General features: G+C 40.5%; 2 protein-coding genes across 3 annotated transcripts in view; both read right to left on the bottom strand.

The window, feature by feature from the left end:
- The window catches only part of ptprub (protein tyrosine phosphatase receptor type Ub), a 166,211-nt gene extending 158,532 nt beyond the window's left edge, over nucleotides 1-7,679 (bottom strand). For both annotated transcript variants that reach the window (XM_083893052.1, XM_083893053.1), the window contains exon 1: nucleotides 7,577-7,679. In XM_083893052.1, the coding sequence (XP_083749178.1) occupies nucleotides 7,577-7,646 (70 nt within the window). In that variant the 5' untranslated portion in view covers nucleotides 7,647-7,679. The remainder of the gene's footprint in view (nucleotides 1-7,576) is intronic.
- A 5,469-nt stretch (nucleotides 7,680-13,148) lies between these two features.
- On the bottom strand, nucleotides 13,149-23,549 carry LOC310934113 (glucocorticoid modulatory element-binding protein 1-like; the record flags this gene model as incomplete). The annotated part of the gene is made up of 9 exons (XM_083897761.1): nucleotides 13,149-13,651; nucleotides 13,739-13,858; nucleotides 15,634-15,771; nucleotides 17,721-17,864; nucleotides 19,238-19,422; nucleotides 19,973-20,076; nucleotides 21,303-21,412; nucleotides 22,972-23,030; nucleotides 23,425-23,549. 9 exons carry the CDS (start codon nucleotides 23,547-23,549, stop codon nucleotides 13,149-13,151), a joined length of 1,488 nt encoding a protein of 495 aa, XP_083753887.1.
- Between the last annotated feature and the right edge of the window lie 2,673 nt (nucleotides 23,550-26,222).

The following is a 26,222-nucleotide window of genomic DNA, read 5'->3' as shown; positions in this document are numbered from 1 at the left end:
AGTATCTACCGATATCGATATCAGTCCGATACAGTCATTTTAGACGTTTCGAACTATGGAGCTAATGACCCATTTATGCCATTTCAGGCTATTTCAAAGACACAATTCTCCAACTGTGTAACAAATATTCTACTCCCATGTAGAACAAATAAACAGCCCACAACATCGCAACTGATTTTTGGAATGTATCATAATTTACATTTTTATCTGTCCAACATCCGATCCAGCGATTTTCACCAGTATCGTACAGATACTGACACTGAGTATCATATAGGCTCCTCCCTACTTTCTGAAAATGACTGAAATTGTACAAGATCAAATTTCTCAAAGTCAGACTAACACACCCACGTGTTGGGAGTCGAGTTACTATTGTATGGCCTAAAAACTACGTCCACGCTCTGCCCTGTAAATAATAAAAGAAGCTGGCGCACAGAAGAGGAAAACAACAGCAAGAAAAGTGTACTAAAAATCCATATTATTACATCTCGGGACTCACGAGGAGACCAAGTTTATGCTCTGCAAGCTCAAACCACCTAATACTAATAAGCTCAAAGGCATCTTCCTCACCACCTAGGATAACAGACATGTTATTAAATAAATCACATCCCTGCTAGTTCTTGTGACAAGGGCAGAAGTCTAATTAAACGGCATAGTCGGCTTAACCATAGCTCGACTTAACAGTGCATGGAAACACACCGACTGTAGTGCACAGAGAGAGAGCGGATGCCTTCACTTGAACAGCAAACGGGGGTCGTGCAGTGTAAACGGGCAGTAATGTAAATGAGCAGATATGGCCTTTTCTTAAGGGAGCGACGTTTTAGTGAGATTTCATGCTGTGAAGCTTTCAAATACTATGCTCTTTTAAATCTGCACACTACACATTAACCATGCTCTGTTACCCTTTAATGCTCTTCCATTTCCACTGTCCTAATAAAGTTTATGTGAAAGAGTGTCAGTCTAATAAAGTATGAGATACACCAGGGCGATGAGTGGAGATAAGTTCTCAGGTTCATGCCTGGGTCTCTCTGACTTCATCTTTTTTATATTTATTTCTTTTTTGCCGAACGTGGGTGGTCAAACCAGAAATACCACTTTCCCTTAAAGAGCCAGCATGATGGCACAACGTCAACCCAAGCCTTCAGCCGTTACACCACCCAGAAGAAGACAAATGTCCCACAAGACAAGTGTTTTGACTTTCAGTGTCAGCGATTCAGACAGGTCAGGTTTCTACGCCGCGATCCTCACCTGATCCTGAACCCTGACTTCATGACCTGCAACATTTGTTACACGCCACGTGCATCACAACAGAGGGGCCCGAGGAATCTGGCTGCAAATGTGTTGACACAGACGAAAAGGTAAAGACCTGAAACACGGCCAGTGGGCTAAATATAAACTGCTCACAAGGCTTTCTCTCCTCTGGGTAGTGGATAAGGAGCCGCACTCGCAGCATCAGTCTTACAGACCCACTTTCTGCAGTCTGGAGCGCGCTACCTTAGGGGGATGAAAACACCGGGACCAAAATGGCTGCAACTCACAGATCTGCTTCTTTCTGTCTTTGTTGGATAATTACACATCTGTGTGTGCGTGTGTGTGTGTTTGTGTGTGCCCACATTAGAGTGCATCACGCTCTTTATATCCAGGCTATAAACACTGACCCATCTGTGTTATACGATAAATTTCTGTGTCCATTACTCAAATAAAACATATGCTTTTAAGTGATAATGAGTGTAATAGTCCTGTCATTTTAGGCCAGCACATCAACGGGATATTTTGTAGCTCATGCGTAATACATGCAGCCTCCTTGCAGAAATGAGGCTCCCTCTTTCATGTCACAGACTTAAGATGTCTACTTTTCACAGTGCACACACAGAGCAGTCGCAGCTCCATGTGTGTGTGTGTGTGTGTGTGTGTGTGTGTGTGTGTGTGATTACATCGCACATGTCCTGGCAGGCAGGCAGGCTGATTCCCTCTACTACATCAAACTTGCAGGGCACAGACAGGATGCCACTTCGATCAGATTTAAGTAAAATGGACTTGCAGGAGTCTGAAAGATCAATACCATATTAATAACACCTGGCTGTGGGAGAAGAAGCCTGCACTCTGGCCGTTGCTGCACTGTGAAAATGAAGAGACAGGCCAAGGCAAGCGACTGACTGTAAATCTCTCAGTCTTGGCATCTCGTCCAATGTGCTGGAAGGTGTCACAGTAAACCTGGTGGCAGCTCCAGACCCCCGCTAGTGTCAGGGCTGAGACAACTCAGCGACGTCATCGCCGAGAGTACCTGTTTTCCTGCTCTTGCAGCCAAAAAGCCCTGATGAAGAGGATCGCTGATTAAGACACATACAGAAATGTAAGAGCAGCGCACACAAACGCTGCACATTCGTATACTGTACCTTCATCAGTATGCAAAAACATTCATAGCATATGGCACAGTGTGCAAGTTTTTAATTAAAATAGCAAGCCGTCTATGCATCACTTGCAGAAGAAATGGAATCACATCTGAGAAGCCTGGCCAAAAGCAGCATAAAATGAAATGACGACGAGGAAAAATAGAAAACGTTATGCCAAGGGTTCAGTCAAACAGAACCGCAGCACAATAACACAACAATCATTTGACTTGCGTCCTTCTTAACACTGATGGAAATGTGCACCCACTGAACTGTTATCATGCTAATTTCATCACTGAGAGATCATTTGCTTTTTTTTGGTTTTCCTGTTGGTTTTCCCTGTGGAATTATCTTTCAATAAAAAAAAGGGACCTTGACAGGATAATAACTATCAGGTATAATTATCTCATATCTGCCCAGTTTCCCTCTGAGCGGTTTTCTTTCAGAGTTCTCCGGTGACCTGCAGAACCGGCCAGCGAGACTTAACGAGGGAGCACGGGCACATGGATTAAGTCTGTGCTAAATGGCAAAGAAGAGACACTGGCAGCAGAAACCGTCCTGCTTCGAGGAATTAGAGCTATTCTCAAAAGGCAAATGACCGGCTTTTTCTCTGCCTCAGAAACATGGCAACTGTACCCTGCTCTCCACCTTTCTGAAGGGCAAACAATCCTCTGGCAGACTGCACCTCAACTCACAGCACCTTAAATGCAAATGCATATAAAAAATCTGTGGGGACTAATAACAGAACAATAACACGTGATAGTTAAAACACAGAACAGCGAAATGCTTATTGCAGGATTAATTAAGCAGAATAATCTCAGGATGTGTGTGGGCTGCAGCAAAAGAAAACATCCCTGCACAGTCAGCACAGCACAAACGTAGGTGAGATGCATCACGAAGAAATGAGTAATGAGAGCGGACAAGAAGAGGCCCCTGATTGGACACGTGCTCCCAAGCGATGAGGAGCACCAATCATGGCACTCGTCATTCGGTAGAATCCCTTGAACGCACGCAGTCGATGGATATGTTTCATCTCCCATTCGTGCAGGGTGAGTAAGTCAGGAGTCAGGAGCTGGATCTCCTCCACGTAGCCACACATTAAAATTGGATCAGTGACAGAAATAGGAAGAGACGGGCTTTAGAACAGGGGATTCCTATCATAAGCACCCTGTTTAATCACACACGGTCGAAGGCAGAATGGCTGACTCACACTTGCTCAGAAAAAGTCCTGTCATGTCCTCGATCAAAAAAAAACAAAACATCATGACAATTTATCTGAATAAATCCCTCTGTTATTCTCAGATTCTCTATCTAACCCAAACCCCCCCTGTTTTCTTCCCTTCCAGTCTCCTTCCTCCCCGTTTTTCCATCTGCTCTCTGAATTACTGCCTGTAATCCCGCAAAGATGGAAATCAACCAGTTTTTTTTTTTTTTCAAGAGTCAGATTTTGGGCTCAATTCCTACTGCCCCTCACCTTCGTTTTGCAGAAAATGGCATGGGCTCATGCAGGAAGCGCTTCCATTTCGTGGCTTTGCCGCAGCTCTGTGGCATAAGCCAACATTTTCTAATCTTCACAGCTTCTTCTTCTTCTTCTATTTCCTTTTTTTTTCACCCCAATTCAATTAGATATCTGTTAAGCCTGGGATTCACGACCCAGACAGGCGCCTGACGGCAGAGAAACAACAACGAAACCGACTGCACAAGTTTGCATGTAGGTGAGACAAGGACTGACAAGGGCCAATGATGCCACACACACGCACAGCTTTGGATGGTCATCCACTGCTTTACAATGCACACAAGACGTCACAGCAACACATTCCGTTAATAATACAACAATCATGACAGTTTACCATGATAAACCACTTCAGTTAGTACTGTAATCGAGGCTATAATCTATGGCCTCAAATCAATATCACGATAAATTGAGCAGCTCACCTCGATAACGATAAATGAACGATAAGTTCGAAGTTGCTAAATGACGTCATCACCATTTGCCTGATATAAGTGTCCGAGTGTCTTTAAGGGACATGAAGATACAGGTAGCCTGCCTACCCTACACACACACAGCCCAAAACAACTTTTATTTTGTTTTTTTGTTTTATTTTTTTTCCTATTTTTTGAATTATCGAATGTATCGATAACAGCAAAACGACGTCGATTATCGACGTAAATTTCGATAACGATAAATTTCCGATTATATCGCCCAACCCTACTATAATCACAAGGTTTGTTTCCCTGTTCCTCAACACATTTAACCATTTTTTTTTGCCTTCACTGAATAATGTTTTAATTTGACTAATCAAGAGTTTTATTTCCCCCGATTAACAACTTGTTCTGTGTCCAAAAGCAGATGGATTCATCCAAAGTTAGTAGGTTTGTTATGTATTATGAAGACCAGCATCAAACAGACACCAGAGGGGTTTGGGATTTAAGTTTTACTTTATTTTCCTAATCTATTACCAACATAACTACTACAAATATGATTTCTATGCATATATGTGCTGGAGGTCCCTTATTAGATCCATCAGTGAGTGCTGCTGCTGCTAATGTTTATGCGGCGTAAATCTCAAAGCCCTTCAGAATTATTCATCCCATGCCATGCTTAGACAGTCTGGGCTTTTTTCATCTCAGTCCAAGTCTTATCTGATTCACTGAAGTAAGTGAAACAGATATGCTGACTTAACTTCAGATCAAACTGGGAAATGAGTCTTGAGACGCAGCATAATTACACCACACAGTTGACAACATTTGCTGCTAATAGAGAAGACAGATGGTAAATGAACATCCTATTCTATTCCCAAAAGAGGCATCAAAGAAAATGTAGGTGTCAAATTGGGCTTAGCATCGTGGAAAAAAGGGGGGAAAAAACAGACACACACACGAATACAAACAGAAAACGGACTTTCATGTTCTTCTTTATGTCTGAACAAACGTGACGCAAGTGTAAAATTTTTCCCCTCCTTTTTTTTCAAATTCACAGTAGTCAGCCTCGTGCAGCAGAGAGCCGTCATATTTCATGGCCTCTAATGATTTCACTTCCCCTGAACTGACAGCCTGCACCGATCACCAAAACAAAACAAAAAAAAAAAATCAGACTGTGGAAGAAGAAAGATAAGAAGCCCCTGTATGTGTATGCAGTTCTGACTCAAGGTTAAGGTGTGGTCTTCACCCAGTGGCAGAAATAAAGTCAGTATTAATCAAAGGAGACGCTCCGGGGGCTGTTTTTACGCTCCTTGATTTCTCCACCTACAGGACGCAGGCGGGTGGAGAAGCATGAAGAGACTCAGGTCAGGTGGAACAGCCATGCAGAGCAGGAGCCACGGAAACGGCCAACTCTGGCCTAATGGGAAGGTACAGGCACAGATGGCTTTGCAGGGGCCTGCATGCAACACCACTGAAATAAAACACCGCGGCGTAAATCTTTGTTGACAGACACTCTCACGCTGCTGTAGTGAAGCATCACTGATCCATTCAACTCTTTTAATTACCTGGCTGTGTGATTTAATCCTCCAGCCCTTTTCTCTTAATGATCTGCTGCTCTGTTCTATTTAGGTGGGTTTGTTATTCTTCCTTTTTTTATTATTATTATTATTATTATTATTATTATTGTTGTTGTTTGTAGATTCTCCCACAACACATAAACAATCATTAGCATGTTTCCCCCCCCCCTATTTTTGCATTAGCACATTAGCACTTGCCAAATGTCAAGGCAAACATCCTCTTGATCTCAAAATAATCAAGCTGTTTTTCCCCCAATATTTATGTGACAAGCACTGTGTCGCATTGTTCTACAGCCTGCAGTGGAAATGTTACCGATATTACCACCTTATTAGCCTGGTTTTATGAGCCACGGGGGGATCATTATGCATATGTGTGTGTGTGTGTGTGTGTGTGTGTGTGTGTGTGTGTGTGTGTGTGTGTGTGTGTGTGTGTGTGTGTGTGTGTGTGTGTGTGTGTGTGTGTGTGTGTGTGTGTGTGTGTGTGAGAGAGAGAGACAAAGACATTGAAACAGGACCAAGTCATTTCAGCCCTACAGAAACAGCAGTGCACTCAAACAGCACATGGAATTCAGCGAATAAAAGCAGATTTGGGCAAATGAAAGCAAATTAGTATATAAATAGGTCAGTGCAAGATTAATTAAACTATTCATATATATCTACTTGTACCTCTCTCACACGCTATCCAGTTTTGGTTTTTTTTCAAATTCATGTATTTATCCAACTACCATGAAAACTTAACACAGTGGAGAGTCAGAAGGTGGTTATTTTAGGGTGGCAATTTCATCATTTTCATCCTTCTATCAGAAAGACCATGCTACAATCAATCCTCCATGGTATTTCCTCCACTACTAAACAACCCAAAAGACCAGAGACAGCTCACCACCACATCAGGTGACACATCACAGACACTGGATCTCATGCTGAATCTATTACCCACCTCTGATGGTGCAGAATGGGTTATTATTATTATGAGAATTGTAGATGGGCCTCGAACCAGGACCCAGATAAGTGGTAGAAAAAGACAACAAAAATCAAAAATCAAAAATCAATCAAAAAAAATACATCACAAATCCTCATTAAAACATAAACGTCTTCTGAGACACCTGAAGCCAGTGTGGAGCAGCTCCAGGTTTCTGGATGTCACCACTGACTGGATCAGGCTGTTTGGGGGGGGGGGGGGGGGGGTTCAGGTGATTCATGCCCCAAGTATTGATTAAACTGCCGAAAACCATGTCGTGCAGTCTAAACTGTCTCAGTGAATGAACTCATTCCTAACTTTGAATCACAGTGAAAACACCTTCCAGGCGACACCTGCAGCCTTTCACCGCGACAGAGAGCAGCAGTGGTTGAGGGGGAAAATGGGGAGAGCTTTCCCCTGCAAGCCCCGGTGTCGTCTTCCTAAATTACACATTCATGTGAAAATATTAGAAAACTTAGCATACCTGTTTGCAAAGTTATTATAATACAGATTATTGGTATTATGTGTTTATATTGTATTTTTCGTTCGTCCCGTTAGTAAGTCAGTAGAGGAAGGGACATAAACGCGGCAACGTGCCGGGCAAAGAGGGCACAAAGTTGACACCTTCACCAGACTCGCTCCGCTTAAAGCTTCCAGTGGAGTTTCATCCTCGTCTAAAAAACTTCCCAGCAGCGCGTAAGGAGACGTCAAAAATGAAGAACATGTCTTACCTGTTGGTCCCTCGATGCCATCGGCGTAAATCTGGACGGTCAAAATCAACAGAAAGGCGCAGGTGTTCATGGTGTAGCTGTTGTAGTCCACTTTGAACGTGTCATTTCATTCACTCCGCGAAGGTTCGAGCGAGCGAGTAACTGAGCAGCTCCTGAGCTCATCTGTTCCCTCAGTCACTTCTCTGTCTTTCACACACTCACACACACATACACACACACACACACACTCACAGAGAGAGGAGTTTCAGAGACACTGAAGGAGACAGAGCACAGAGCGACTTCTGCAAACTGACGTCAGGGTAAACAGTTGAGGGGAGAGATTTCTTTCCCAAGCCCACTTTCGTCCCCAGCCTCCGCTCATCTGCTGCCGCAAAGTAAGAGACGGGCGCCTCCACGTGGCCAAAACCAGCAACGACACCGAGGTGCTCAAACATCGGCCAAGCGAAACTATGTGTGTGTGTGTGTGTGTGTGCGCGTGTGCGTGTGCGTGTGTGTGTGTGCGTGTGTGTGCGTGTGTGTGTGTGTGCGTGTGTGTGTGTGTGTGCGTGTGTGCGTGTGTGTGTGTGTGTGTGTGTGTGTGTTCTTGTACTTGCGGCATACTGAGGACCAGTGAGGGATTTTAACCAACAAAGTGAGGTAATTTTTACAATGAGGACATTTTGGTCGGTCCTCACTTTATTTTCATTGAAATCACTTCCTTAGGTTGCTATAACATGCTATACTCAATTTGTCCCAAAAAAAAAAATCAAATTTTGGACCAAAAATTTTGGACCAATTTTTTTTTGTCAAATTTTGGACCAATTTTTTTTCACATTTTGGGTCAAATTTTCCTTTTTTTTTTTCTTTTTTTCAAATTTTGGATGACATAGTATAGTAGGACGTTTCTGTCAAATTTTGGACCAAAAATATTTGGTCAAATTTTTTTTTTACATTTAGGTCGACATAGCATAAGTATGATGTTTTTGTAAAAATTTTGACAAAAATTTTGACAAAAAAGAAATCGAAACAGTTTTCCACCCATTTTTGCTCTGGGGCTCCACCTGCAAACATTTTATGTTACTGCAACCAGTAGTTCTATATAGATGTAAATCATGAAGTAGATTGTAATTGTGTTGATTTATAAAGTGGAAATGCTGGTCCTCAGTATGCAGCAAGTACAAGAATGTGTGTGTGTGTGTGTGAGGGGGGGGGGGGTGTGCGTGTGTGTGTGTGTGTGTGTGTGTGTGTGTGTGTGTGTGTGTGTGTGTGTGTGTGTGTGTGTGTGTGTGTGTGTGTGTGTGTGTGTGTGTGTGTGTGTGTGTGTATGTGTGTGTTACCTCTTCAGGAACATTTCTGACATAAACCTTATCAGGATGAGGCTGGACCAGGTCTTCTAACAATATTTGAGTTGTTATTATTAGGTTAAGGTTAGGATTAAAAGAACAAAAATTGTTAAAAAAAAATGTTGGATATTTTTGGGTGCCAACTTATTCAGACGCTTGTTTAAAGGTGAATTATTTAATACATTTAAAGCAACTGGCCATAAAATCCTCCTAATATGTCGCAGAGACTCAGGAATAATGTTCATACAACAAACTGAACTCACCAACAACAACAGTATAGCAAATAATATTTGCAATAAAAAATATTTAGCAGACTGAAAATCATGTTTATGTTTTGAAATCATGTTTTGGCATGTGGCGCCACCTACCGCCGTCTACCAATCATTGCAGTCAGTAGAGTCTCAGCTGCCGAGCAACCACGGGTTGCCAGGTACGTCAGAAAACTAAAACTAAAAGAGCTCTGTATTTTGAATTTGAATGTAGTAACCGTTTTTGGCCACATCTTACATATGGCACCTTTAAGGTTAAGATTAAAAGAAAATTGCTAAAATGTAGGATATTTTTTGGTGCTAACTTATTCAGACGTGTTTAAAGGTGAATTATGTAATACATTTAAAGCAACTGGCCATAAAATCCTCCTAATATGTCACAGAGACTCAGGAATAATGTTCATATAACAAACTGAACTCACCAACAACAACAGTACAGCCAAATTATTTGCAACTGTTTTTGGTCACATTCTTACATATGGCACCTTTAATGTTGAAAATGGATTTTAATGTGAAAATTGTGATTAGGATTACAATTATGGGGTTAATGTTTGTGGTTGGGATTGATGATTATACTGTAGGTTCAGCCTTGGGAGTGCCAGACTTGTAATTGTTAAGGTTAGGCAAGGCCTTTGGTAAGAGGTGGTTTTAGGCGTGTGGCCACGGTTAATCTGTCTGAGATTAATTTCACGTCACGTGGAACAAAAACAGACATGTCTGTGTTATTGTGCATCTCTGGAGACGGAGAAAGTGTTCCGTTTCTCTGCCATTTCATCCATTTGGCTTAGTTTTAATGAGAAGTATAATTCATCTTCAGTGTCCAGCTGTCAACATGCACAAGCACAGGTATAGGATCACTAACACGCCTTTAACCAGTACACAGGCTGGTGTTTTTAAAAGAAGCATCTGTAGCTGGTCATGCCTGGTCATATTTAATAAAGAACACAGACAAAGAATTTAAATTTAAATGTAAATATCTATAAAAACCCATAAAGCCACTGTGACATTGACTGTCAATGACAAAGATCAAGTTTGGCAGTTTTTTTTGCCAGGTCATGTTTCCCGTGTAATTTCATTAGGGTGCAGTTCATTGCTGCAAGGTGTCATATTGTCATATTTAATTAAAGCTCTCCATTGCATTTGTGGTGCATGTTAGGAGCTGAACACCTTGCACAAGTGCTGATGTTGCAGCTCAACCTCAGCGTGAGTCGTGATGACGTTTAAAACATGACTGTGATAACACGTTGAGCTTTGGATCAAGGTTGGATGAAGACATCATAAGTTAGGCCAGTCATCATTCATTTCACTGTTGTGCATGTGCATGTGTGTGTGTGTGAGTTTAGGTTAAATTGAAGGCTAAGACTTCCAACACGAGCGCACGTCTCAGTCTCTAATGTTGTTAGTGCACAGTGACAGATGAGCCATGGATTGCTCAGCAAATTACTTAATATGAGCGGAGGAGCACAGCATATGTCGAGCAAGCACCTGTAATTACACGTGCTTGATGCATGGCAGCCATTTTGCAGCCTCGCATTCAGAGCGCAGGGTAGCAATTTATTTAAACTAGGGGAGTAGTTTGGCCTGAATGTGTTCACCTGCATGATAGTTTAATTTGCAGTAAAGCTAACAGGACGTTGCAAAACACTGTTCATCTCTGACAACGGGACGGGCGTCAGCAGGGATCCAGACAGCAGGTCATTTTATCATCAGCTGCCACTCATCGCCCCCACACACCAGCAAACATATCTGCCCCAAGTACTGTTGTGGATGAATTTATAATAACACATTACCACGTTTATGAAAGGACTATTAAAACATCTGAAATAAAAACACTAGGTACTCAAAACAAAGACAGGCTCACACTGACTTTAAGCGAACTGCTTATGCTATTTTGCCTTTGGTGTGATGCACCGTCGAACAGGCAGTGACATGACAAAATTTAAATTTAGTGCATTGTTATCACACATTATGTCACACACCTGTAAGGTGAATACTCTCCCCTATATAAATGAATTCACCCACTGATTCTGTTCTATAAGTGTGACTGAGGTAACAGACATTTACATGCCTGCAGGAAAATTAAATGTTAAAGGTGTCATATGTAAGAATGTGGCCAAAAACGGTTACTACATTCAAATTCAAAATGACCTAACTGGCAACCCGAGACTCTACTGACTGCAATGATTGGTAGACGGCGGTAGGTGGCGCCACATGCCAAAACATGATTTCAAAACATAAACATGATTTGCAGTCTGCAAAATATTTTTTTTAATGCAAATATTTTTGCTGTACTGTTGTTGTTGGTGAGTTCAGTTTGTTATATGAACATTATTCCTGAGTCTCTGTGACATATTAGGAGGATTTTATGGCCAGTTGCTTTAGATTTATTACATAATGCACCTATAAGGTTACCATTTCAACAACCTGGCATCAAAAAGTAGGAAGCTCTTGACATATAGATTTGGCGCAGCCTCTTTAAAATTAAATGCACATGTATTGATTTCAAATTTCAGTTTCTCCTTTATAATTTTTCCATGGTTAAAGGTCCAGTGTAACATTTAGGAGGGTTTACATGTAGAAATATAGAACACTTTAGACTTTTTTTGTCATCTCAATGCCTTTTCTAAGTACTTTGGACAAAGGCCTTGCTGCCATATTACGCTGCCATGTTTTGCCAAACGCACAACATTCTGAAGCAGAAGCGAAGTACGCAAACAAAGAAGAACGACATCCTTTCTGCATTTGCAAAGGCCATCATCGTCTCCTGACGCATTTGGGAAAGGGAAGGGTAAGCAAAGGAGTGAGCCGAAGAAGAGTAAGTGGAGGTGTAAGCAGAGGAGTGAGCGGATAGGGAGAAGAGGTTATTTAACATGATTCTGGTTACTAGTATCGTTATAAAGCCAACAGTCTCAAAACATATATATATATACAGTATATTTCCACGCTCTTAAAGCAACATGATGTAACCTTTGCTTAACATTAACAGCAGCAAACCATGTCACAACGAAAGTAGGTCAGCATTATTCTTCAATTTGCTGGGCCTGATGCTGGTAGTTTATGTCGCTGACCCTTCAGTGTCCACACACACTCACCAAAATAACATAGTTCAAGGACAGAGGTTAATGGTGCATGCTGGGAATAACAGAGGCACCACCGTGCCTTTTACTATAGTCAGTGAGCCATCAACACCATTTTTAAGCTGTTAAGAAAAGTTAAAATATGAATAATGTTTTCTTCAGGCATACCTCTTGAATCCAAGCCATAAAAATTATTATAGACACAAGTATTATCTCATGAAATTGAGCAGTCCTAGTGTATGTTGGTTTACAAATGTTACTAGAAGTAGATGTACTGAGAGAATCCTTGAAATACCTGGCGGGAAAAATAAATACACATTTAAGATAATGGAGACTTTTATCACAAAAAAACACAAGGTACAATGAAATACTATATTTACAGATGTATTTATCATTATAAATGAAAAGTAGAAATAGATTTTGAGCATATTCTATAAATTCAAGAGATTACAGAGGATTCTGCAACAAATAATTATTTTTCATAAAGTTATGGCTTTTGGTCTAAAAATGATTTAGTCAAATTTGCAGTAATTGTTCTATGTAATTGTACATAGAACATACGCTGCTGTCAATTTACGGAATCTTTGAATGTAGAAAATGATTTAAAACATAAACCAATAGTGATTAACTTCAGTGAAATCATTTCCCCTTTACAGGATGTATATTGGTTAAAATGCCACAAAAGAACCAAATGATCCCTTTAAATGTTCCATTTACAAACTAAGTGCAATAATAAATCTCAATGTAACCACGAGCTAAAGTTAAAGCTACAGTGTTAATATGTAGACAAAAGCTGTTTTACACAGAAATGTTAATTGTTTTTGAATCTTTAATCCTTTACGTCTTCAGGTTTCCACCACATTCTCTCACCTTGTCCTTCATCGTCCACTCGTGTTTCACTCTCTCACTTACTTTTAGTCTTCTTGAATGACTTCCTTCCAATCATCACCTTTTCAAAGTCATGCAAACCATCTTTCTCCTCTTCTTCTTGAATAGTAAGATGAAGGTTTTCACAAGGTTTACCAGTTCTTTGTCCAGTCTCCTTGTAGATACCTGAGGTTTCCTGTTTCTCCACGCGCTCCTGTCCCCACTGGTGTGTCTTCTCTTGGTCCTCCATCTCACTGAGCTCATGTTTCCTGTGTCTGTCCCTCCTGTCAGCTCTGGTTTGGTGGTGTTTCCCAGAGGAGGCAGAAAAATGGGTGAAGAGCTGAGGGTTGATGGAGAGTTGAGCATAAGCTGCAGCTGATAAACCAGCAAAGGAGAAAGCATGGATCACTGGGCTTTCTTTCACGGGAGACGGGACGTTCTGTGTATGGCTGCGCTTCTGAGGGCGAAGGTGTTTTGAGGATGTGCCTTTGTATGCGGCTTTATCACAGCCAAGCTTCCTTCGTTCCTCCGAAATCTCATCTAATACGGGGAAAAACATGACATGAGCCAAAACTAATACCAATAAATGCAGTTTAACCTATATGTTGCATTGAGTCGCATTCTCACCATGAGCACTGTCACTGTGGATTTTGCTCTCTTCACGCCGACCGCGCTTCAGGTCCAGAGCTTCCTTCACGGAGTCTAAAAGCCCAAACATCTCACACAGGGAATTAAGAAAAACAGCATCTGCACAAAAACAGAAACAATCAACTGTCAGCTACACAGCTTAAATCAGCGGGTCCTCAAACTCAAATGACCTGGGGGCCAATGCACATCTATTGTGGTCAAGAGGGGGCCGGCCTAGAGAACAAAAAGTGGAAAAAAAAACAACTGTTCACAATATTGCATCATGATATCACACATATACTTAATAATACTATTTATGATGCAACATTAATGTATTAATATCAAAAACAGACATTTATTTTAAATGACATAAATAATACTGTGGACAACTGTAATTAAAATTCGTGCCAGGAGCCGTTTCGTCCACTTCCAGTCGAGGCTCGGGGCCCTAACAAGTGTATTTATATATGTAATTGAATGTTGTATATGATACATTTATTAATGGGATAATTATGACCAAATGTCTTATTATTACTGTTATAAAAAACATTGCTAGCAAACAAATATATTATATCATGGGTCATGGGCCATGTTTTCATTATAACATGATATAAAGTGGGGGGCCGCATGGAATCCATTGGGGGGCCGCATGTGGCCCCCGGGCCGCCAGTTTGAGACCCCTGGCTTAAATGATTAATTTGTTCTGTTGAAAAACATTGAGAATTTGGTAGTGACATGTTGGCACAGGGATGAGGTAAATTGGGCCTGTAGAGTGACTGTAGGTGTGAGTGCGAGAGTGAGAGTAGACAATTGTTTGTCTCTACGTGGCCCTGTGACGGACTGGTGATCTGTCCAGGGTGTGACCCCCCCCCTGTCTTTTGTCCTATCCTAGCTGGGATTGGGATAAAGTGGTAGATGATGTGTGGATAGATAGATGTTGGCACAGGTATAGAGAGCATCCTGCTGTGATGTTTTACAGAATCTATCATCACCTTCACAATTACAGCCCCAGTGCCACTAAATAATTATAAAACTGAACGGGAGAACCACAGCAAAGTGTGATAAACACACAGTCACTGACCGTCCATCAGGCCAAAAATACAAATCACTCACCTACAGGAACTAATAGGAGATGTAGGTCAAGCTTTGTGGTGACATCCATCATACTCATTAATAGTTGATATACACCATTACTTTTTAGTAGGGCTGTGTTTAAAAAAAAAAAAAAAATAAAAAAAAAATCAATATCGTAAGGTACACCATGCGTGTATTGATTCAGATTTTCCTGAATCCAAACGGCAGCAAACGCTGTAACGATCTTGGGACATAAACATCGCTTGAGGTGCAGCGTGGAATAAAAGCAGAGGTTAGCTGACATGATGCAGCACATGTCTGTAACACCGCCTCGCTGATTATACGGTTAACAAAGCACCTGCTGTAGTCAATTCTGTGAAGGACATGGTCATCATTCAAAACAACAGTTTGTTGTTTCGTATCATGGCCTCTGTATTGTCGTAAATACAGAGCTTTATGATTTATTGTGCTTATTTAATACTTTGATGGTTTGTAGTTGATGTGACGTGTATGGTATGCAGTGATACTTTGGTAAGTTAAGTTCCAAACAGATAAGAGGCTGAATAATAAAATAAATAAATAAAAGTTGAATTTAATTTGTCTGTTAAAAAAAAAAAAAAAATAAATAAATAAATATTGCAGGATCACAGCAATCACAAAAAAAAATCAATATCCACAAATTAACTTTACAAAACCAGATGTAGCTTGTGGCGTCTTTTTTTTAATTAACTATCAATTTATTTTTATTTTTTTCAAACAGAATTGATATTCCTCTACATTAAAGTACAGGTGGATGGATGAGTTTCGCCGCAGGAACTTACCGGTCTCCTGCAGGCTGTTGTTCTCACTGCGTACCTCCACACCATTAAGAGTGGCTAATAATTCAGTGTGAAGACTGGAAAGGACCTCCCTCATCAGCCCGGAGTGAGCCACACCCTTCCACAGGCTCAATATTCCCTCTAAAAAAAACACACACACACACACTATGAGACCCACAGAGAATATAAAGGACATTGTGTAGGCACAATCATTGTGTATCTGAGAATAAGCACTCGTATGTGCAGCTGTGGAGTTGGACAGTAGACACAATATAAAGACAGGGCAAAGCAAAATAAATTATGAATGTGGCATAAATGAGATTGACTGGGACGGCAGGGTAAGCCTGAGAATTGAGGAGAGTCTAAGAATCGGCAAAGAGACTAATAAAGTGGAGAAGGGAACATAGGGGGAGGTGTCGGGGTTGGAGAAACAGTGAAAGAAAGATAGAAGGAGATAAAAGAAATGGGAGAGGTGCAGCGCTTGGAGGGAGGTTGTTAAATTGGTAATAGAGCAAGAGAGCAAAGAGTAGGAAAGAAGTAAATGGGTTAGAAAAGCAGTGCTCCACGAGAAGGGGAAGAAGAGGACAGAGGAGCTTGGACAGAAAAAGAGAAATTACTTTATGCCTGTACGAAACGGAGCTGGGAAAGAAAAAAAAAGGTTTAGAGTATATTAGATGGCAAAATGTCAGAAGTATTTGATAGCTTATCTAGCAAAGAAATGCATCCTCCTTCGTGTTTGCTTAAATGTCTGCCAAGATATATGTAATGTGCCGGGGAAAATATTCCAAATCTCTTTTGCAGCTATCTGAAGTGAAATTCACTCCTTCTTCGTGTCGGGAATGTACACTAATGGGAAGCACACGGCACTCTCTGTAGATAGACGAGTATAGTTATTGGCCGGGTTTTCTGCGAGTTGTCAATTTGTTTAAAACCCTGTGACAAGCAATAGCACTTGTGCAGCGAGGCACCGCAATTTACCATTCACACAAAAGATCACTTGAGGCTATTTTATTTTACCTACTATGCTACAGCGACGGAGTAATGTATAATCAAGTCACCTTTAAAAGCCTTTAAATCAGAGTTTCGGGTCCCCGCGAGAAAAAGGCACACTTTGAAATGTCACATGCAGTCGATGGTAATATAGAGGGGACATGACTCCCTGTCTGCCAGGGTCAGCAGCTTTTTAATGCCAGGCTGCAACAGGAACACAACTGCAGATTCACAGATGCACTTGGCTCTGTGCATCAGAGATGTCAAACAACTGTTACCGCAGGATGCCAGGATATTTTAATGTATTCATTATCAAATGGAGGTGGATATTTTGAGTTTGAATAGCTTGTTTCTTTCCCCTCAATAGCTCCCATGTGTGTCCTTTGGGGTTGAGCTGAAGGCCCACATCCTCTGAGGGACAAGGCTTATGAAGGCACACACTCTAGAGGACTGAAGGTCAGTGGGCAAAAACCTGTACCTTTGAAAAATAACTTGTCTCCTCTTTGGTCACCTGACACTACAAAACTAACCCCTCCATTAATCCAGAGATTACAGTGCAGGTACAATGGGGCAGGAAATGTAAAACTGCAGCATTCCACCATGTACGCATACAAAACTGCAGTACATTATCATGCATGCATAGAAAACAGCAGTGTGCCATCATGTGCACAAAAAGAAGGACAGCATACCATCGCATGTGCCATTACAAAACTGCATTATTATGCTGGATACTGGTTTTAAACACAAGACAAAACCCATGTGGCGTCACCAACAAAAGGCTCAAACGAGCTCTGCAGGCGAGTCTTTCCCTGCTGCGTCAGATTCAGTGCAGGTGCAGACATCAGTGGATAATGTAAAGCTCCACACTCCAGATTCATGCTTCACAACTGACTGTGCATCATTTTTTACTTTTAGATAATTGTTTGTGTCACAAATGCAAATCTCAAACGAGGTTTAAATGCACAAAAGGCTTCCAAATAGTCTTTGAATTGAGGGATAATTGACAGTAAAGTTATCTCTGCACTCCGCTTGTGCTACTTAACAAGCAATACTGTACTGTTTCATTCATATACTGTATATATATATATGTGTATATCTACCAGGTGTGTCAGCCTTCTTTCTCTTGGCTGCATGTCCGTTGGCTGTTGTGGGGCTGTTTACAGGTCGAGGTGGACCAGGGCTCCACTCTCCTGTTGGATCAAATCTATCCCCCAGAGTCTCCTCTGCTGCATCGTGCACCATCTCTGAAAAGGACAAGAAACAATAGGCATATTCTATAATTAGAGCGCATAAACATCACATATTGTGAACTGCCAGTGAATGCCATTAGGCAGAGGGAAGAATGCAGGAGGAAATGACATTTTAATTCACAAGGTTTTACTTTTCTGCCTCATTAAAAGTATCTGAAGGTTCTTAATTGTAAACGTCTGAATAGAATGACATATTGAAATATTAAATGTTAACCTGCAAGGACAGTCTGTACTTCCTGAAAGATCACCCCTTGAACTCATCTTTCAAGGTTTATAGAGGCCTGTTATCATTCCTTTTGTTCCTAAATAGAGACAGAGGTTGGAGGTTTGAGTGTATAAACTGACTCAGAGCAGTGGAGGTGTCTTTGTGGCACCAGTGTTACTTAACTCAAGGTTTGGCTTTATTTCTGCCAGATTATTTCACCCGTTTCCAAAACTACATGGGTTTAATCCTAACTTGTCACCGTGCCTTTTGGTCAACCTCTCAAAATGCAAACTTAAATGCAGTCAATCCATGAAACTGTCTACCTCTGGAAAAGATAACCCGCTAATTAAAGATGTAGTGCATAACATTTAACCCTTTAACACCAGAAAATGTCCTGTGAGTTACTGCTTTTGCCAATTTTTCCAGAATAACATTCAATATTTGGCAGTTATATACAATTTACTGCATGTTAAAATGGTATATTAACAATTTAAAATGAATAAAAGTTTTATTTAGAAAGAACACTGTGGTTGTATACGAACACCAGATTTTGCATGTTACATTTAAAGTTTGAACAGTAAAAAGGACATTTAAAATAACGTGTTTGAGTCTCTGTCTCAACGTCCAAAAACAGGCCAAAAAATGGAAAACCATGTACAGGCGTTATTTCTCTCTGGCAACAAGGACAATGATTCTCCAGGTTCCTGCAATTGCGCGAGCGAGATTACCGTAATAAGCACATATTGGCTTTGAAGTGCAACTTCTCAGGTTTCAGAAACCGCTGAAACTTTTCCGAGCACAAACCGTCACGTAATTGCGGTAATACAAAATGCGCTTGTGCAAACATGTTGGCTCGTTGTGTTAAAGGGTTAAATATAAACGAATGTCTGTTCACATGACTTCACTCAATGCCGATTAAGCCTAACAAATCTCCCTGTGTTTCTCTGTGTAGCAATGTTTTGTTTAAGTATCTGTGGGGTGACACTACTGAGTGATACTTTCTATGTAACTACTGACAGAGGGAAGGTGGAAATGATGGGGGGGGGGGGGTGTAATGCTTGCAGTGTTTTGCCAACAGAAGTTACACACTGGAGCTTGAAGGGAGCAATCCAAGCATTTGTTAGGGAAATAAGCCAGAAACTAAATGCCAACTAAAATCTACCTGTCAGCAGAGGCATCTGTCTTCCAGGAGGGTCAAGAGCCAGGCTTGACGGGCTCGGCTGCATTGCGATCCCTGGAGGAAGCCTTGCGCTGTTTATCAGCACATCAAACTTAGTGCTGCGGCAGGTGTTGCTGCACACAGTGTCATGCTGGTAGAAATCTATCTGGCCAGAGTCCATCATTTTCCTGCGAGGGGGAGAAGCAGAAACAGCACAGGATATGCAAGAAGATTTTTTTTTTTTTTTGCTAAACAGCTGCTGACATTCGACGAAAGCACGACTTGGACGATGCCAATAGGTTCCGATGGGCTTGTTTGATACAAAGACCTGTTGAGCTGGTGTATTGATTCACAGCAACATCACGAAACAAGTGCAAACACGATAAAGGGGCGAGACGTATTACCCAGGAGACTGCTTGCGTGTTATTTGATCCCGCCGTCATGATAATTCTGCTTACGGACTACCTCTGGAATGTAGTGGCAAACCCCGACTCAGACAGACTCAACAAGAGTGCAATTATATGAATGAGACATGTCGCTGAGTGCATTAGACTGAGATGTTTGAAGTATGAAACTTTAGAAATAACACGACATTTTAAAGTGAAAGGACCCGAGAGTGAAGGTCACTCAGATTTACACGCAGGGATCGCGGCCAGCAGCTGTGAGGAGGGCGACAGACGAACTGTGCGTGCATGTGCATGTGTGTGTGTGTGTGTGTTTATACTTCACAACGTCTACCTAAGCATAACCCCTCCCAGTCTGATGGCTCTTTTCCAGTCCTTCAGAGTGGCTTTTCCTGCCAGGTGTACAAACTGCTTAGGACTGATGAGCTGCTCGTTGAACTGCAGAAGAAGAAGAGTCTTCATGAAAACCACTAAAGGCAAACACGACAATGGAAATATGAAATGAAAATAAAGTCATTCTTCTGCATTTGACTGATTCAAACAATGCACAGCATTACACAGCAGTGTCTGAGAAGGCACAAACAGAATTCCAATTCCTTGCTTAACCCTCAATCTTAACCCTCAATCTCAAAAATACGCGCTCCCTCTAGTGCAAGTGCTGTCCCGATTCTCAGAAAAATTAAGTTGAGGGGCAAGTTTAAGGGCTGTATCGACCTCAATATTGAGATTTTCCGAGACCACCCTTGGGAGCAAGGGCTACCCAGAATGCATTGCGTGTTTTCACATAACAAAGATGGCGTCGAAAGCAGCGAAACGAGTGCGATACAAATTAAGTATTTTCTTTGTTAATAGAGATATAAAAATGATGAAAACCATTGTATTATCTTAGTTTAGGCCCATATTATGGATTACTGATGTCATTGTTGCGTAACATTTATTTTTATTTTATGATCTTTTGTCAATAGCCGGCCGGTGTGGACAAGCGATCGTTTGCTATGGTTTACTTTTCAATAAGCCGTGGTGTGTGGTAACTGTCAGCTGAATATGTCCGTGGTTGTGGTATTTGTATGAGTATCATCTTATAACTAACTGACAACCTAATAACTTGACTGACAAACGGATCGTAATAAATAATCGTGACGTAAATGTGTTCTTCTTCTTCTTCTTTTTTGGAGTTGACAGACTGGATGCAGCTTTCATGTTATTCTGCCCCCCACAGTCTGAAGACGTATCTGCATTTAAGGGGTGTCCCATTTCTAAGTGACAAAATAACCCTCAACACTTGGTTTTGGGGGCCAGTTAAGATTAAGGGTTGAGCTTGAGGGTTAAGATTGAGGGTTAAGATAGGAATTGGAATTGGCCCAGTTCATTACGCCTCTCCTCTGGAGGAGAAAATAAGAAAAACGTACATATATGCATGTACACATGCACATACTTTAAATTAAATTGTATCCTTCAAAAGTAGCATTAGAAAGGATTTTTTGGAAAATCAAAAGTGATATTGTGACATTCTTAAATTCACAATTCCACAAAGTAACAATGGTAAAAATAGATCTTCATTATACGACCCTCTGTAAGATTAACTCAAATGTCGTCACCCTTACTTCTCTGTCTCAAGAAGAACTATTTAAAACGCGTTACCACGTCTAAACATGTCAACTTACTTTGACACATCGGACGTTGATTCCGGGACACACAAACTTCTTAAAAAGAAGCACCGCTCGGCTGTTTCCGCAGGTGATGGGGTAGCCATACTCTGTTTTCTCTCCGTCATCTACACAATACAGAAGAGTGGGACTTAATGTACACGTGACAGCATATTTGCAACACATCCCAGAGTGTACATGACCGACTGTTAATGAGTGATTAGTATTCTTCAGTAATTAGCTCCACCGAGGCGATCAAGCGTGTCTGTCTAACTCTGAGCAGCGTTACTCAAGAAGTACACATTTTCTGTACATCTGCGGATGGAAGTTTAACCCAAGATGGTGATCTGAATATGGATCTGGATTCAGGATTTTAAAAACTAAATAAATAAATAAAAAAGTTAACTTTGCAGGATAACACCATGGGGAACCTGAACAGCCTTGGTGGAGTCTGAGTGCCTTCTCTAGTTTGTATTTGTGCAGTTCAAAACACACTGTGACAGAATCATTAGTACGCATGATGGTATCCAAGTTACTTAGAGTGTAAGTTAATTATTACATATTACTCATTTAAGTAGTAATATTATTGTTACAATTATGTAAATGAGGTTTTATTGTAACCAAATCCACTTCATTTAAACAAAACTAAATTAAACCTGCAGGACTACAAATATGGCCGCCTCTCAAAGGGGAAATAGTACCTCGCCATTTTTTTACTGTTTTGTGCATAATCCATCTGATGTGATCAGCTATGACCTGCCAGATCAGCACCAAGCATTTATGGGGCCCCTAAGCTGAATTTGATTTTGATTTCTCAGAGTAGACTATTGGTAACAATGTAACACGATAAATTGTATGAATTATAGTTGTAGTATTATTTACACCAAACCAGTTGTTGTGTTTAACCTTAGAGTGCAGTAAAATCACAAAAGAGTTGCTGTATAATCTTGTTTTCAGTGTTTTATTGTTTCCATTGTTTAAACATTTTTATAGTTTTATAGTTTTATTGTTTTTTATTGTTTAAACATTGTTATTGTTTCATAGTTTTAATGTTTATATATATGTATATATATAAATATGTATTTTTTTTTGTCTCCTATGTTTTATGTGCCGTTTTATTTATTGTATTGTTAAGCACTTTGTTCCAGCTATAGCTGCCTAAAGCGCTCTATAAATAAAGTTGAGTTAATTTGCACTTTCATATTCAAAGTATAGCACTAAGTTTGGTGATACTGAACTTGAATTCAACAAGCAAATCAGTTTGATGAAGTTTTAAAACAGATGTGTCTCAAGAAAAACATAAAACAAAACAACACTATACAGATCAATTAAATATATCTAAAGATATCTTGTTTTTTTTTCTCCACACACCATGGGGCCCCAAGCAGCTGCTTGGCTCACTTATGCCTTGGGCCGACTCTGTGCCAGTTGTACACGTCATTAAAAGATTTAAGGACAAAGAAAATTGCATTCCAATGAAGTAGATATGCAGTAGCCCAGCTTTACTTTGCTTATTAATTGTAATGTTATAACTGAACATATAACTGTACATTGTAATCCCTTAAACTACTGGGTAAAGTAATAATGTGTCAATAATAAATCACTGAGTTATTGCCTTACACAGATGGTATCATAAAACTGCTGGTTAATCGTCATCAGTGAAGGAAAACGTCTCAGTGTCTCTTACCGTGGTGAGTCTCTATGGCCAAAACTGTCGTGCCAGTGTCAGCAGTGTCCTCGTTCACCCTGCAGAGGGCAACATTTCCCAAAATATAAAATCATGAACATTAGGTCTCCAACTTATTTTGTATTTGTTAAATTATTCTAGAATTTCTTGAAACTTGAAATGTTTGTCTTCTCCTCCACACCTCTCTATCACAAAGTTTTATGTGAGTCTGCTTTAAGGTGATTGTAAACAGTAGTTGGTTTTTTGGGGGGTTTTTTTCTATTTTTTAATTGTGTCACATGATTTGCTTGATATACACAATAAGCAAAGAGAGAAGCAGGTTACAGTATAATGCTGAGGAACAAATCGCTGTATATATGTACTTAAATCAGCCTCACTGTTATCACACAGCATCTGCAAAACAATAAATATGTACATATGTGTCGTCGTGATAATTGATATAAACCACTTTACCCATGCAGAATGGGCTGCAGGTGCAGGATGCCAGTGGACTCGCCCTCCTCCTCCTCCTCCTCCTCCTCTTCCTTCTTCACCACCATGAGCTCCCCTGAAGACACGGTGACCTCAGCACCCGCCATCGCCCCCTACCCAGAGAGCTGCACGCACAGAAGGCCCAGCACGCATGTTAACATCCAGATCACACACACGTTGCACGCACGCAGCGACGCTGTTTAATGCAGTGCGTCTTTGCTGGCATGCAACTGACTGTCACAGAAATTAAGCCATACTGAGCTTACAATGACATAATCCTCCTGTGCTGTGTTGGTGTTGAAGAAAATGCACAGAAATATCACAGAGGACAAGAGCTCAAATCCTGTACATATATATATAGATATATAGATATATATGTATGTGTGTGTGTATATAAGTATGTATGTATGTATATGTATACATACACATATATGTACATATATATATATAGATATATATATGTACATATATGTGTGTACATATATGTATGTGTATATATGTGTGTGTGTGTGTGTATATAAGTATGTATGTATGTATATGTATATATACACATATGTACACATATACACACACACAAACATACATACATATATTTATATACATATACATACATATATGTGTATGTATGTATATGTGTGTATATATATATATACACACATATACACACGTATATGTATGTATATACATATATATACATATATACAAACATATACACACATTGTAATTCTCAATTGTATAATTCAAGTGTGCTATGCAACATTTTTGCATTTAGGCCATTAATATGACAGTGTAGACCTGTTGAATAAACTGAATATAATGGAGTGAAATTACCATGATATTCTTAGTCTCTGACACATATTGACTCATTTCAGGTGGGACAAAAAATGTGAATAAACTTTCTAAACTGTACTGTAAAAGTCTATTTGGTAATTTTGAAGAATACTGAGTAAAGTGAATTGCTGGCACGTTATTATTATTTCTACACTGCCAATGACACATTTACAGTCGTACACAAACAGTGTTGAAATTCACTAGACAAAAAAATCAACAACAGCACAGGGGAAAAAAAATGGAGGATAAATGAATAATCCAACACAAAACAGGCAGTGAAGACCTGAACTCGGGACACCTACAGTGCTTGATATAGAAAGTAGCCTCTGTGATGGATCAACAACTCCTGTCACAGTTGCGTGAGGCACATTTCTCACCCTCTCACCCTCTCACCCACCTCCTCCTCACACTGACGTTAGTTGGTGCGACAGCACGCACGCACACACACACACACACGCCGGCAGCAGCGCGCGCTCCTCTTCCACACACAGAGGGTGCACTCGCAAAAAAAAGAAAAACACCCAAAACACACTAAAACTCTACAGCAGAATACTTAGATTCACTTACCGTGTCAGAGCTGAGGAGACTTCATCCTCCTGTGCGGAGAAGTAGGAGAGCATGCGCCGTGTGTGCGTGTGTGCGTGTGTGTGTGTGTCGCTGCTGTGACACTTCCTGCACTGAAGGCAGCATCTGTCCCACTGTCACGAGAAGCGTCGCTCGCACGCGATGTGTTAAGTCGGTCAAACAGCTCTTAGCTCGGTGTGTGAGCAGAAGCACGGCTCACGGTTATCTATTTTTAACTCACAATAAAAGTCTGGGTTGTTGTTGTTGTTGTTGTTTATTCATGTTGTTGTTTCCTCCGTTGAAAATTTAGGCTCAGCACTGTCATAATAATGTGTGGTTGATTTTGTGACAGTTTGAAAGTGTTGCGTGTGTTGTGTTGTGGTGTGTTCTGTTGTTGTTGCTCGTGTTTACCGGCAGGTGGCGTGCTTGCCTTGTGTAGAACGGAAATGCAATATGCAGCACAGGCGGCTCAAACCTTTATATGAGGCCGAAATAAGAATTTTATTCCATAGCTCCTACCAACAACGACCAATACTTGTGTCACAGTGCCAGGTATTGTGTTGCAATAGTACAACACACAAGTATAATTACACAAAATGTGGTCATCTTTGGGTTGTTAATACATTTGTGAGAGTTAACTACCGCTTTATCCTCCACATGAGGGTTGTGGGGGTTGCTGGTGCCAATCTCAGCTGACACAGAGACAAACAACCATCCACTCTCACACTGACCTACATCCAATTTATTTGACATAGTTGAGATTTATTTAACCCATTGAGTTTGAAATCTATTTCCCAAGGGTGACCTGGCCAACGTTTTGGATAGGCAGTTTGTATTTGAAGCCATTTATTTACTTAAAAGATAAGCAAGGAAGAGGCGGTAGAGACATAGATCAACCTACTCCTTTTTTCTCTCATTTGTGTTGTCTTTTCATAAAGTGTCCAGTCTGGTCATGTGAAATAAAAAAGTTAAACTTTGTGGGTAATTGGCGATAATAAACGATATTCATCATGATATTCACACAATTTCAAAGTAACAGTGTATGATATGGCCGAATACAGTTGACAGTAATAATAATAAAAAAAAACATTTACGATGCAAAATGAAAAAAAAATGTCTTGCACAAACAACTGCTACAGGTTAAAGTATCAGGTATTTAGTGTGAACCTTAATTAACGCCAATCCTGTTTGTCTTAAAGGTGCATTATGTAATAAATCTAAATCAACTGGCCATAAAATCCTCCTAATATGTGACAGAGACTCAGGAATAATGTTCATATAACAAACTGAACTCACCAACAACAACAGTACAGCCAAAATATTTGCATTAAAAAAATCTTTTGCAGACTGCAAATCATGTTTTGGCATGTGGCGTCACCTACCGC

Source organism: Microchirus variegatus, assembly GCF_963457635.1.
Source record: "Microchirus variegatus genome assembly, chromosome: 1".
NCBI lineage: Eukaryota > Metazoa > Chordata > Actinopteri > Pleuronectiformes > Soleidae > Microchirus > Microchirus variegatus.
The sequence above is the reverse complement of the archived record's forward strand: the minus strand, read 5'-3'. Positions and strand labels throughout refer to the sequence as shown.